General features: G+C 41.3%; 1 protein-coding gene and 1 pseudogene across 8 annotated transcripts in view; one reads left to right on the top strand and one right to left on the bottom strand.

The window, feature by feature from the left end:
- Positions 1-338: 338 nt before the first annotated feature.
- Positions 339-7,058, bottom strand: LOC116530548 (annotated as a pseudogene).
- A 4,658-nt stretch (positions 7,059-11,716) lies between these two features.
- The window catches only part of GRIA2 (glutamate ionotropic receptor AMPA type subunit 2), a 148,216-nt gene continuing 145,347 nt past the window's right edge, over positions 11,717-14,585 (top strand). For 4 of the 8 annotated variants that reach the window (XR_004260028.1, XM_032248577.1, XM_032248576.1 and 1 more), the window contains exons 1-2: positions 11,720-12,255; positions 12,792-12,932. Coding sequence is in view for 7 of the 8 variants with exons in the window: in XM_032248577.1 (XP_032104468.1) it covers positions 12,168-12,255; positions 12,792-12,932 (229 nt within the window). In the remaining variant the exon portion in view is untranslated. Of the gene's footprint in view, positions 12,256-12,791; positions 12,933-14,585 lie in introns of all 8 variants that reach the window. The other 4 variants (XM_032248578.1, XM_032248579.1, XM_032248582.1 and 1 more) reach the window with 4 other exon arrangements.

Raw genomic sequence — 14,585 nt, 5'->3', positions numbered from 1 at the left:
AAAAAAAAAAAAAAAAAAAAAAGAAAGAAAGAAAGAAAGAAAAGGAAAGAAAAGAAAAGAAAATGGTCCTTGCAGTTTGGAGCTGTAGCAGATCAGCCGGCAATGACTACAGGTATCTGCTGCTTTCTTAGTGCCTGAGCTGCAAAGCGGACCTGTCAAGGAGGGGCTGCTGTCTGGGTCACTTTCCCTCTGGGTCACTTTCCCTCTGGTGTAGATGCAGGAGGAGCTCAATCTTCCATGCACTGGAAGTCTGTGAAGAAGTGAAGACTCTGAAGTCGCGCAGGGTTGTGTTTACTTGGAGGCAGTGGAGCGGGTCCAGGGCAGTCGTCTTTGCCAGGTTAGTTTTTAAAGCACTTTTTTGGTTTAGGGTTCAGCTTCGCATGGTCATTTTCCTTATCATTGCCATTCTTTTCATCTTCTTCCCTCTTTTCCTCTTTAAGCATTTTCAGGTATTTACTAGCCGAAATCTTCTTTTGCAATATATCTGCAAGAAATGGAAAAGTTTCTGATTCCTCTGCAGTACTTGCTAAGTCACTGTAAGTCAGGGTTTTCTCTTCCTTCCCACTGCCATGTCTCTATGAATAGGGGGCTAGATATTGAACAGAGCACCAGTGCCTCCTGGTTGACGCTGGACACCTCAGGGGAGCTCTTCAAGATGACACGGATGTGGGACAGGTGCAGCCAGAGGAGCCGCTTCTTTCCTAGCCTTTCTTTGTCCAGGACCACCTCTGTCGTCTTCCCACCCCTGCGGCGGTGCAGGGAAGTGGCTGACTGGCCAGCCGGTGGGTGCCGGACCTGTACAGCATATTACTACACTGAATACTGTAGGCAATTGTAACACAGTGGTATTTGTATATCTAAACATATCTAAACATAGAAAAGGCACAGTAAAAATATGATGTAAAAGATAAAAGTGGTGTATAGGGGCACTTCCCATGAATGGTGCTTGCAGGAATGGAGGGTGCTCTGGGTGAGTCAGTTTACATTCACTGGATGAGTGAATATAAAAGTCTAGGATATGACTACATATGATCATAGACTTTATAATAAACACTGTAGATTTAGGCTCACTAAATTTCTAAAAAAAATTTTTTTTCAATGATAAATAAATTCATTTTAATGTATTGTTTCTTTTTTACTTTTTAAACTTTTAATCTTGATTTTTTTTTTTTTTTTTGTAAGACAGAGTCTCACTCTGTCTCCAGGCTGGAGTGCAATGGTGTGATCTCGGCTCACTGCAACCTCCACCTCCTGGGTTCAAGCGATTATCCTGCCTCAGCCTTCCAAGTACTAGGACTACAGGCATGCGCCACCACACCCAGCCAATTTTTGTATTTTTAGGAGAGACGGGGTTTCACCATGTTGGCCAGGGTGGTCTCAATCTCTTGACCTGGTGATCCCACTGCCTTGGCCTGCCAAAGTTCTGAGATTACAGGTGTGATCAGTGGGGCCACAGGGCCCGGCTGAAACTTTTTGACTTTGTAAAAACACTGGGCTTAAAACAGAAATGCCTTGTACAGCTTTTCAAAAATATTTTCTTTTAAAAATATTCTTCTATAAGCTTTTTTCTATTTTAAAAATTATTTTTACTTAGCTTTTTAAACGTTTTGTTGTTGTTGTTTTTATTGTTAAAAGTTTAACAAAACAAAGACCCAAACACACACATTAACCTAGACCTACAATAGAGTGAGAATCATCAGTATCACTCTCTTCAGCCTCTTCATCTTGTCCTGCTGGAAGGTCTTCAGGGACAATAACATACATGGAACTGTCATCTCCTGTGACAACAATGGCTTCTTCTGGAATATTTCTTGAAAGACTTAAAGGCAACTTAAAAAAAAAAAAGAAGGTGTACATGATAAAATAATAAAAATTACAGCATAGTAAGTACATAAATCAGTAACATAGTTGTATATTATCATTATTAAGTATGATGAACTATACATAATTGTATGCGCTATAGTTTCATAAAACTAGTAGCATAGTAGGTTGTTTATATCAGCATTACCATAGACACATCATGTTACAATATTACAGTTACAACCATACTAGGTTATAGAAATTTTTCAGTTCCAACATAATTTTATGGAATCACAATGTTATATGTTATCTATTGTTGACTGAGAAATCATTATCTGGTGCGTAACTGTACATTTGCTTATTCTTTCCTTGTGTTAACAATTATTGTTAGAAATGTAATATTTATTTCTAAAGTTAGACTATTCTGTCTTTAATATTGTTTGGTTTGGCTTGGCTATTTTAGAAACCCTTAAAAATAATTGCTCTATTAAAATTTTTTAATAAATTGTCTTTGCCATATTCCAGAATAAAATTACTAGAGAGTAAATTTTTTTATGTTCCTTATCGGTCTACGTTGGAAACAATGGCAGATTCCTGGCCTTTCGGGTTACCTCATTTCTATCAACAAAGTTACATCATAGAAAACGAATTCAGAAGGTCAGAGAAATGTCTAGTCTGGTCAAGTAGGAAAGGTAACCAATTCTCTAAAAACTGATCTCAACAGTACAAACTGTATTCCCCAGGTCTTCATGGTCTGTGGTTTCAAAACGTGTCATTTAAAAAATAATATTTAAAAATTTACTGGCTCCTGACACCTTCTGCAAAATATAGTACATTAGGCCTTCCAAAATTCATTTTCACACATCTGTGTGTCTCTGAAGTGTTCTCACATATGTTCCCAAAGGTTTCCTCCAAGATTCTTCAGTTCTCTTCCCCTCATCAATGTCAGACACTTCTGAAACTATTCTATGGCAGAACCTTTGCCATTTCCTGATGCAAGTGCCATATGTGAGAACATCTAGTTACTTTCTAATGTTTCCCATAATATAGTCATATCATGATCCAAGCTAATTTGGGGCAGAGCAGTAGGGGGTGGCAAGTATCTAAAATGGCACAAATTGTGCCATTCTCTCTTACAGAAATTCTAGCAAATGAACTCCTCCATTATCCTCCTATCTCTCTAAAGTATTAATCAGTGGATTGGAACCCAAGTGGACAGATAGCACACTCTCCTCTTCTCTGGCCTTAAAACAAACCATCTACCAAGCAACCGGCCCACTAATCGTTGCCAATGAAAGCAACATTGTCTCCCTCCTATGTTTTTATGCAGCTCAACTCTCAGTGTCTCTGCCTAACAGTTCATCTCTTATTCTAACATTCATCTGAATCTTGATTAAGCTTAAGAAAGTATGGCCTATGTGTACTGGCATATGTATACCTCCTCTTCAAATTCATCCTCTCCCCTTCTCCACCCTGCTTTTTGCCTCAGGTGGCTGCTCTGTATAAACTACATCAATAGGCTTCCTCCACTCTGCCTTTCAGTTGACCTACACCAACAAGGAGCCTGCAGAAAGGAGAAAGCAGAGTGAGGTCAGAATATTTCCCCCTCTGGCTTCCTTCCTGATAGGTGAGCTCAGGTGATCTGAACACTTTTACTAAAGGTCACTGTATCTTTCTAGGTGACCATCTCTAACTGACCCTCTCCTGTATTCAGGGACTGAACTGCTTCCTCAGCCTAAGGATGTCAACAGCTCTGCTGCTAGTAACCTTGAATTATTCCACCGGCTTTTATATTTTCACTTACACATATATCATAAATAAAATATTCTTGGATCAGCCTGTCTGAATATGCCGTCTGTTTTTGTTTTCTGTGGGGACCCAGACACAGAGCAATTGGTATTGCAAGTGGCCATATAAAACAGAACCTCACAGTAGGATTCAGAAGGTTAGGTTGCTAGAGATATACTCCTTACAAAAAGAGGGGATGAGACATGGGAAAATTTTGGCAGGTGAAGGCATCATAATTACCAGCATTCATTTTCACTGATTATGGCATAGGATGAAGAGGGATTTTAGGGAAATCAGGTTTCATTTAATTGTTATGAAAATAGTAGTGATTTTAGATATTGGAGCTATTCAGCTGCTTATTCTGGTCCTAGAGAACAAACACAGGGAATATAAGAAATTAAAACCTGTGAGCATGCAATTAGGGATATGCACGGGAGAAGCAGAAAGAGTCCCTGAAGTTTTGAATGAGTCCCTCCTCTCCTGTAATAGAAGGAAATGTATAACTTGTGGGAAACCTGAATTTTCTAAGTAAACAGTTTTCCAGTGCCAATTAAATGCTCTAGTACACATCTCTAAGATAATTGCATTGGTGGTCAAGGAATGAAATTCCGACACATAAATTAAAGACATTTGTTTAGACTTAGATGAAGCTGAGAGGTTTAAACTTCGAATTTCCCCAAATTTCTGTGCAAGCAGAAACAAGTCTTTCAATTCTCTTAGGGAATAATCTCTTATCTGAGGAAGAAAAATGAAAACAGAAAAAACTTGATTACATATGAGACAGTTGTTTCCCAAAACAAAGTCAATTCTTTCCCACTCCAACATCTCTGATTGTCTCTGTGTTGATAGTAAGAGCTTGATTCCACTTTATTGAAAGAGGTACAAAGATTGTTCTGGATGTGATGGTCTGTATAGCACATTCAATTAATACATGTATTGAAGAAACCATGCTAATTGTACCTGGTGAGCAAAAAATAACAAGTTTCTTAGATGCATTAGTAAAAACATGTGTGATTGCTGTGGAAGATAGATCCCTCAGAAGTTAGAGATCTGCCTCACAGGTGAAGTTTCTTAAGTGCCCAATAATCTGAGCCTAGTACCTTACACCACCATCACAATGCCTGGTAGGCTTCTTTGGATTACACAGGCAATATGTACCACATTCGGGCATGCTGCTCTGACACACTTATTAGGAATAATCTGCAGGGCAGAAAGATGAACCCAGAGAAATAAAATGTAGCAGCAGGTTCAGGCTGCAGGACAAGCTGAGACTTGAGTCTTAAGGTTCAGTAAACACAATGGTATTGGAAACAGCTGGGGCAGACAGAGATGCTAATGGAGAGCCTGTGGCAAGCTCCATGAAGAAAGTCACAAGACAAATGCCCAGTTCTTGAGGTCAGACCTTGACCCCTCTGTTGGCAATTCTTTTTCATTTCATTTCAATTCTTTTTCAGTAGCATCTGAGGCCAGCCACGGTGGCTTATGGATGTAATCCCAGCACTTTGAGAGGCTGAGGTGGGCGGATCCCAAGGTCAGGACTTTGAGACTAGCCTGGCCAACATAGTGAAACCCCGTCTCTACTAAACATACAAAAATTAGCTGTGCGTGGTGGCACGTGTCTGTAATCCCAGCTACTCCAGAGGCTGAGGCAGGAAAATCACTTAAACCTGGGAGGTGGAGGTTGCAGTGAGCCGAGATTGCATCACTGCACTCCAGCCTGGGTAATAGAGTGAGGCTCTGTCTCAAAAAAAAAAGTAACACCTAACTTGCCACTGGGCCCGGGTATATACCTGAACTTCTGTTCAGAGGATACCACATAACTGCAACTTGATCTTCGCATCCTGAAGAAATGGACATGTGTGATCCATTTTGCCATTAAATTTGACATGATCATCAACACACCATTGTAAAATAGAAATAGAATATACAGATCTTGGCCTTAGCATGTCTAGAGGACACAAATTGCATAAGATGATAGCTCAGACTTCCATTGTACCTTTTCCTACAGCCTTGCTACCTCTCCTTTAACACACATTGTGGCCTCTTGTGTTTTCCCCTATTCTCCATTAGTTTGAGAAGGTGGGAAAGGACGGGCTTCGTTTAGGAATGGTTATGCACGTTGTATGAGCACCAGCTGGAAGTGGATGGCTGCTACACAAAACCTCACCCTGGAGTGACCATGAAAGACACTGGTAAATTATCTTGGATGGCATATCATGTTTTTCAACTTTATATGAAGTGAGAAGTTGCCTAAATCCAGAAACATATGGACAATGACTAATGGGTTGGTTAGCTGCCAAGGGCTGGAAAGAAGAGAACTGAACATTTGTGGTAGGGAGATGTGAGACAAGTATATGGATGTGCATATAGGGTGAAGACACTTATGTCCTTCACTGATGTCCATCAGAGGGACAATCATCTTGGAAGAGACTCTTAATCATGAAAAAGATGGCCCATCCTGTGGAAGTCGGGTAAGCTCTTTGCCCAGCCACACTGTTGTTTTCTTTGTAAGTCCACATGCAGAATGGCTTTGGCGACAGCAGGGATGGAAGTTATTTCTGAGGTCAACAGCAAAGTCTTCTCATTGTTAAGGCTAAACCAGCTAGGATCATTGCTGGTTTGTCAATTTGCCAGTAGTAGCAACTGAAAATTTTCTGATGGAAAATAATTAATGACATGGTCATGTTGGAAAGGCTCGTCAGAGAGGGGAAGTGCTTTGTTCTCACAGAGTAGACACGTATTCTGGATGTGGATTTGCATTTCCTATACTCAGTACTTCATCTGGTACTGCTACTACTAATTAGTTTGCAGAATTTATTACCATGGAATCTCTTGCAATGTTGCTTCCTACCAAGAAACACATTTTAGGGCAAAGGGACTATAGTAATGGATTCATGCCCCTGAAATTCACTCATCGAGACACGTACTCCCTCGCTCTAAAGCAACAGAGTAGATGAATGTTGAGGATATTAAGTAATCCAGTCACAGAAGGGCAAACACTGAATGATTCATTTACATGAGCTGTCTAAAATAGTCAAACTTGTAGAAGCAGGGAGTAGAGTGATGGCTCTCAGAGGCTGGATAGTAGGGAGAATGAGGAGTTGTTGCTGAATAGTAAAAAATTTCAGTTAGGCGTGATGAATTAGAGATCATCTGTACAACACTGCACCTATAGTTAACAATAATAAGCTGTGTACTTAAAATATTAAGAGGGTATCTCATATAAAGTGTTCTTATCGCAATAAAATTTAAAAAATAAAAAACAATATCCCAGCCACTTTCACTAAATGCTCCTTCCATATCTTCATTTATTTTGTCCACACATCTTGGCTAGACAGAATTCTTCAGTTGGTGTGTATAGTGATAACCTGTAAACAGAGAGTGGTTGAAAAGTATGTGAAACGTTCTGTAAAGGATCAGTAATACAAAGAGACCAAAATATTTACTCCATTATGTGTGAGGAAGTCCATCGTAAAATAGTTAAGAAAAATCCTTAAAATTGAACATTTTTAGGATTTAGCATTCTCATTACTTCACAAATATTCTTAAGTTCTCATTTCACTTTAAAGAAATCAAAAAGAGAAATGATTCAGTAGGTCTATGCTCAAGATAATGGCCTTGGTCTCACTTTAAGAAAGTGGAATATGAGTATGCATTTATCAATATTAAATCAAAGCTTGATTTTAAAGGTATGCGTGTGTCTTCTCTTTTCACTTTTTTTGCTTGGAATTTTTTTTTTTTTTGCTTTAAGTAACTTTTTCAAGAAATGATAACTGTCATGAGAAACACTATAGTGTGATGAGTCTCAAAATTAACTTCCACATGAGGCCTCTTCCCTGAATTTTAGAATCAGTGTTAACTGCCAACGCAAAAGGTGAGTGGATACAGCCCACTGACCCTGTAAACCCAACATGTCTAAAGGTGAACTCATCACTTTGCCCGCATATCTGCTTTCTAGTGTTTTCTCCATCCCTTGGTAAAGCCAGTCTTCTCCTGGATACTCAGCCTAGTACCCTGGAAGTTGACTTCGTTTTTCCATCTCCTTTACCTTCATTACATAAAACTCCACTAACAAGTTCTACTAAGTTTTCATTTTAAATATTTCATAAAACCAATGTTTTCTTCCTATTTGTACTATGAATCCCTTAATCCTTATTCTCATTACCCACACCAGGAATACAGCCTTCTACTGGGCCCCCTACATTCAATATGTTTGCCTTTCAATACATTTTCAAACACCCTCAAAAATGTTCCATTAAAATGCAGATCTTAAGATCTAACCCTCAAAATGGTGCTCTTTTCCTATAGGCTAAATACATAGTTTTTGTTATTGTCTGTGTGTTTCTGCGACTATTTTCTTGACACCTCCCATTCTAGAAGCACTGAGTTCCTTGTAATTTCTGGACCTCACATATGCTTTTGCTAAAGTCCTTGTGTTTTCACGAAGTGTTCTCCTCTGTTAATTCCAACCCTGCACCTAGCTAACCCTTACTTGACTCAGTTTGGGTGTCAGCCTTTGATGACCCTTTTCTGTCCTGAGCTCCAAGATACAATGAGAATTACAGATTTTTTATTGCTGTCATTATATTGCCTTAATGATTTGTCTACCTTTTCCATTTCTTATTTCTCTCATCACATGATCTTCGTTATTTACTTACTTAAATTCTGGGAACTTCATAAGAAAGGCATCTGTTGTGTTTACCATTTTATCCACCATATCAAGTACAGTATTTGAAATATAGTGGTCTCTTAATATATTTTTTGAATGAATGAACTGAAACATTATATGTTCTAATAAATATTTCTGCTATAGAATGGCTATCTATAGGGATAAAATGAGTTAAAAATAATATAATCAAAGCCCTTAAAAATAAAAAATGAAAGTAACTATTTTCACATTATTATTATCTTAATAATATGTTAATCTAACTATTTTCATATTATTATCTTAATATCTTAATAAATAAGATATTATATATCTTAATTAAGGAACTAAAACTCCCCAGAATGAATATCCCTTTTTAATTTATAGCCCTGAGTAATTACAGTCCTCATGTTTTCTTCTTTATTTGTTTCTTTTGCTCCGTATCAACCAATAGGATCTCATGTATGAAACATGTTTCTTCTGCAAGAAATGCTATCTATCCTTTGCCATCTTCTGCAGAAAGTAGAAGGACACTCATTTTTTACTAATGCTGCACTGCACCTAAGTCTGTTAGATGTCCTACATTTTTACAGCCCCAGAGAATCAATACGAAGGGAGGGAGTGAAATCCACTTTGGTCAAACTTCCTCAATAGGAACAGCAGCACTGACATTTATGACTTTTGATAATAAAGTCAGCTAAAAGTTTGCTCTGCCAGTAATTTCAAAACTGTTAACTAACCAACTAACTAGACTAACAAATGATATAGTGGATCACTTTTTTATTTCTTTTACTTTACTGTGACTTATAATTCTTTCAGTAGAAGCAATAAAGTTTTACATAATTGCCAAAATTGAACAGCAGAGGGCAGAAAATAGCAAACTCTGTTTCTTGTGGCACACTATTCTAGTCAACTGTTGACCTAGTAGTTTTGAAATTTTCAAAATTGATTAGTGATCAATTTGAGATACATATTCTTGAAATAGGAAGTTGTTACATGTTAAAAAATAGAGCTGTGTACATTCAAAATATAAATTCCAGCATTTTTCCATGTATTTGTATAAACAACCATTTACTGTAGTCAATTTAAACTTACTACACTTACATTGACAGGATTCTGTGCTTGAAACATACATACTATTAAAACATTATAATAAATTTGAAGAAATATCATGATGATAATATTAATGTAATTATGCTGATATAGGAAGTAAGTTTCAAAATATGTGAAACTTATATATGTTACTAACTTGTGTTTATAAACACATAGAATAGCAGTGGAATTACAAGTAATGCTTGCTAAAATTTTTATTTCCATCTTATATATATAAATTATAATTGGCCACTAGACAGTAATACTTTTCTTGAGCTCTTACATATTAGTTACTATACTTTATGATTCAGCAAATTCTTATTTTTACAGCATTTGTTTTTTATAGAATGTAACTCAGACAATTTTGAGTTCATATCGGCCCTTGACTTTAAAACAGGTTAAGATGAAAATAGTTTGAAAACATTCTTATCTTTTAAAATTCAATTTACCTCAACACACATTTTAAAGATCAAATTTTTTTCATACTCACGCTTCCCTTCTCTCTGTCCTTGCTCTCTTCAATTCTAAGTTATTTTCTGTAAAATTAAAGTTTTCCTGTGGAAACAAGTGAATCAAGAAAAAAAAGAAGATAACTGCAGAGGCATTTTCAATTTTGCCCTGTTCTGTTATGAATGCTTTTACATTAAAAATTTTTAAATAGGGAATAGTTTCCAATCATTTTTATGCCTTACATCTCAAATGATTAAATATGTATGGTTTATTTAATTATTCTTTATGTCCTAATTTTGAATATATATGTAAGTTATGTCTCTTAATTTTATTTATTTTTAATCAATTTATTGTAATTTTGTTTTTTATATACTACTTTTATTAATGCATTTTGATTTAGAAGACCTGCTTTATATATAGTGTGGAGTACTTATACTAAAAAAATTCTAAGTGATAAAATTAAGAGATATTTTAGCCTGTAGTTTATAAGCTTAATAATAGATTACAGCTATTCTCACTTCCTTGTTTAGGACTATATCAAAAAGAGAGAAAGGACATAACTTGAAATGATGGCAATATAGGATCCAAGAGCCATAGAAGCCACTTTTGCTCATCATTTTTAAAATGGGGAAATTGAGGCCACTGTGATTAAGAAAGAAGCATAAGATAACACAGTCAGCAATTAAGCTGCAAGCACAAGAAGGCAGCCTGATATACTCTCATGGCATTTGGAATACTAGGAGTTCTCCTTTTAGTACTGTAAGCTCCAGTCTCTCTCCGGAAACAGTCCCTTGCTGTCGATCTTCCTTTATTTGTTTAAACCACTAAAGCCATGCAACTTGGGGGCTTCTCTGAGTTCACACAGGGAATTATTAGAGCAGATTCCCAGGAATGGGCTTGGAAAGCACCCTGAAGAGCATAATTTTCACATGGACAAGTCCAATCATCCGTCTCCCCATCAACACTCTCCTCCCAAACTTTTAATATCTAACCTCATCTTTCTTTCCCAGTGGCCCGCGTGTTCAACACAGCGAGGTACTTTCTTTAGGCAGTGATTTTTCCAAACCCAGGGCCAAAACGTGATGGGGAAACAAATTTCTAAGTAAGTCTCTGGGAAAGGATCCGCATCTCTGTGGCCTTTCTAGACTAGCTTCATCTTCTAATCACTTCCCTCTGATAGCTTTTCCTTAAACCAGTCTCTTGCATTCAATCTGTATAAAGCAAGGGCTTCTAGGAAATCAAGTCTACATGACCCTACAACGGGAGGGATTGCAGTGAAAGCTGCGAGAAAGACCCGTGCGCCCTGTGGCTAGGCAAGTCAGCATCACAGCCCAGTTGAATAATGCAAAATGTTTCAAAGATTCCATCTTGATCTTATAAGCGGCTTTAGCATTTAAAGATAGAACTTGGGGTTCTCCCCGGATCCTGGCTACATCCCGTGAAGCCCAAGTCCAGAATTTTGGAACATTTCCTCTATGGGTGCTTTGCTTGCTTGTTTGCTTTCAGCTGGGTCAGGTGAGGTGGATGACAGGGCTTCTGTATTGCTAAATGCGTTTTCACAGGAGATGGAAGGTAAAAATCAAATTTACTTTTAACGTAAGACAGCAGGGCCTGGTGAGAGGACGCTTCGCCGCCAACAATTAGCAATTTGGCTTCTGCACAGCAGCCGGAAATCAGCTTTGCTGCATTTGTTCCAGGTTGGAGCATCTCCGCAGCAGCTGTAACAGTGGCACGAAGGTAGCTCTCGGCTGGGAGCGAGGCGCTGTCCTCGGTGCTGAAAGGCAGAAGCGCGCGGTGGGCGCGACAGCCCGGGAGACCCGAGGTCTCGCGGAGGGACAGCGGCTACCGGCCCCGCAGCGCCGCGCACGCGATGCGTTCACGGCGGTGCGGGGTGCCGGGCGCCGTGCGGGGGAGGGGGCGCGCGCGCCCGCTGCCTGCTGCGAGTCGCGCACGCGCGCCGGGGACTGCCTGCCCCTCTCTGTGACTTGCCTGTGTGTGCGTGTGTGTGTGTGTGTGTGTGTGCGCGCGCGCGCGTGAGTGAGAGAGGAGAGAGGGAGAAGAGAGCGCGAGAGAGGGTGAGTGTGTGTGAGTGCATGGGAGGGTGCTGAATATTCCGAGACACTGGGACCACAGCGGCAGCTCCGCTGAAAACTGCATTCAGCCAGTCCTCCGGACTTCTGGAGCGGGGACAGGGCGCAGGGCATCAGCAGCCACCAGCAGGACCTGGGAAATAGGGATTCTTCTGCCTTCACTTCAGGTTTTAGCAGCTTGGTGCTAAATTGCTGTCTCAAAATGCAGAGGATCTAATTTGCAGAGGAAAACAGCCAAAGAAGGAAGAGGAGGAAAAGGAAAAAAAAAGGGGTATATTGTGGATGCTCTACTTTTCTTGGAAATGCAAAAGATTATGCATATTTCTGTCCTCCTTTCTCCTGTTTTATGGGGACTGATTTTTGGTGTCTCTTCTAACAGCATACAGATAGGTAGGTATCCTTTGTGCTATGCTTTTGAATTGTGCATAATTTGGTGGTAATCTTTGTTCATAGTGTACAAATTAATTCATGTCATGTAGACTTATGTCATACCTTGACTGCATTCCAGATTTAAACTACCTAGAATATACATGTTTTTCTTAGGATGAAGCAAAAGGAAACGACTACGCCTTTTATACAATCGAGGAAAAGGTCCTCTCATTTCTGATCCCCAAATTTTATTAATTTTGCCTTAGCGACATTTTCCAGTTCGCTCAGATTCTCTTGGGGTCTGAAGGCAAAGCTTGTGATTACAAGAAAAGACGAAGGTTTCTGGCCGCCTACCTCCCCTTCAGACTCTCATCTGGGTCTTGACCCCTTGGCTACCTTTTGGATATTCGGCCTCCGCTGTCCGAGTCTGTAGATGTGTTTATTCGGCCTATTAGCTTGAATAAGAGACTCTTGGACTGTTGGGCGCTAGCGCGCGCCCCTCCTTTCCCTCCCGGACACTGACACTGTTCTTTTTGCTTGCTGTTTGTTCTTTGCAGGGGGGCTATTTCCTAGGGGCGCAGATCAAGAATACAGTGCATTCCGGGTAGGGATGGTTCAGTTTTCCACTTCGGAGTTCAGATTGACACCCCACATCGACAATTTGGAGGTGGCAAACAGCTTCGCAGTCACCAATGCTTGTAAGTAATGAATATTCATGCCTTTTGGGTGCTGCACGCGGAAAGCTAGCAAGTGTGAGTGTGTGTGTGCGTTTCTGGGGTGGTGTGTGTGCGTTTCTGTGTGTCAATGTGTGGGTGTGAGTGACTGCACACGCGCGTGCGTGTGACGGCGTAGAGAGAAGGTGGCTGTAATCTCGGGGACCCCCGCTGGCTGGAGGGGCCTGAAGAGGGAGCGAAAGGAATTGAAGAGTGTGCGCATTAGGGAGCTGGGGTGAGGGTTGAATCGGGGGAGGGCTGCTTCCTTGGGTTCAAGGGGTTTTCGCTCATCTTGAGTGCTTCAGGAGAAGCCCTCCCACCTAGCTCCCTATCGCGCGCCTGTTGGCTCCCTTTCCACAGAGAACACGTTGTTCCCCAGGGCGCGCAGTCGGGCTGTTGGACAGATCCCACGGGGGACTGCCGGAGCCCGGTGGCCGCCTGCCCCGGCAGCTGCAGCTCGCGCCCGCGGCCCAGGGTTTAGATCCGCAGCGCCGGCTGGGCTCACCCTCCCGCCCTCGCGAGCCCCACTATCTCCTCTTCGGGACAAGTTGTTGAAATGGTTCTGGAGTTGGGATGGGGCTGTTACATAACGCCCACCCGAGGGGCGAGGAGCGGGACTGACGCAGGCCCAGGCCGGCCGGCTGGCGTGGGGGTGGGGCGCCGAGGAGGGGCGGGGGGCGCGCCAATTTCTCTGCTCAGTTGCGCTTCCGCCTAAGTTGGAGGGGGTGAGGCAGCAGTGGGCGCCGGGGTCAGCCGGCCAGCCAGGCGCGCTTTGTTCTCAGGTAGCGGGGCTTCAGCGGGGACAGCCGGGGCAAAGGACTGGAAAGCTCCGGCCGAGTTTGAAAATCTGAAGAAGTCGCTGATCAGCCATTTTAGTATTTGCAGTGCTCCATATTAGCCCTCACTCCGCACAGTGCTCCGGGACTCGCTAGGAAGCTCCGTGGCGGCTTCAGATAAAGTACTAGAAGCCGAACAAGTAGGGATCCAAAAGGATTGGTGGGGAGGCCGGCGGGCCCCGGGCCCCGCGCTCGCGCCCCCGCGCAGGCGTGGGCAGTCAGTTGCGGCCACTGTGCCTTCCTGCCCTCTTCCCGGCAGCTGCCATCATTTCCTGCCGGCTGCTCTGGGGTGATTCTTTCCTGCCCTATGTTCGCAGTCTTTATTTCATAGATAACAATTTGGGGGAGATTTGCGGATGGCTGACTTCCCAGTTTGGCTACACTGCGAAGGGGTTTGGGGAAAATTACCACAGGAAGAGCCCAACTGCAGCTTTCCCCCGTCGCAAAAACAACTGGTTGCCATCCCGCCTCCCTATTTTAAGCTTTAGTCGTATATTCCGTGATTGAGCTTGGTTATCTTGTCAGGTCCATCATCAACTCCTGCAACTACTGTCACCTGGAAGAATGAAGAAACAATTTTCTTTGACTAACAGAATAGGGGCATTGTGTGGTAATACTAGATGCTTAGGATTTAATTGTTTATAATGGACCTCTTTAAGAACGTTTCACTGCTACATATTTTCTTCACATGTTGATGCCAAGTTAGAAAAGAAGGAAGAGCTGATGTGGGGATACAGAAGGAGACGGGGAGGGGAAGAGAGAGAGAGAGAGAGAGAGAGAGAGAGAGAGAGAGAGAGAGAGA

This window comes from Sapajus apella, unplaced genomic scaffold (genome assembly GCF_009761245.1).
Source record: "Sapajus apella isolate SASKATOON/1434 unplaced genomic scaffold, GSC_monkey_1.0 scaffold67, whole genome shotgun sequence".
Taxonomy (NCBI): domain Eukaryota; kingdom Metazoa; phylum Chordata; class Mammalia; order Primates; family Cebidae; genus Sapajus; species Sapajus apella.
This window is presented reverse-complemented; position numbering and strand designations above follow the sequence as displayed.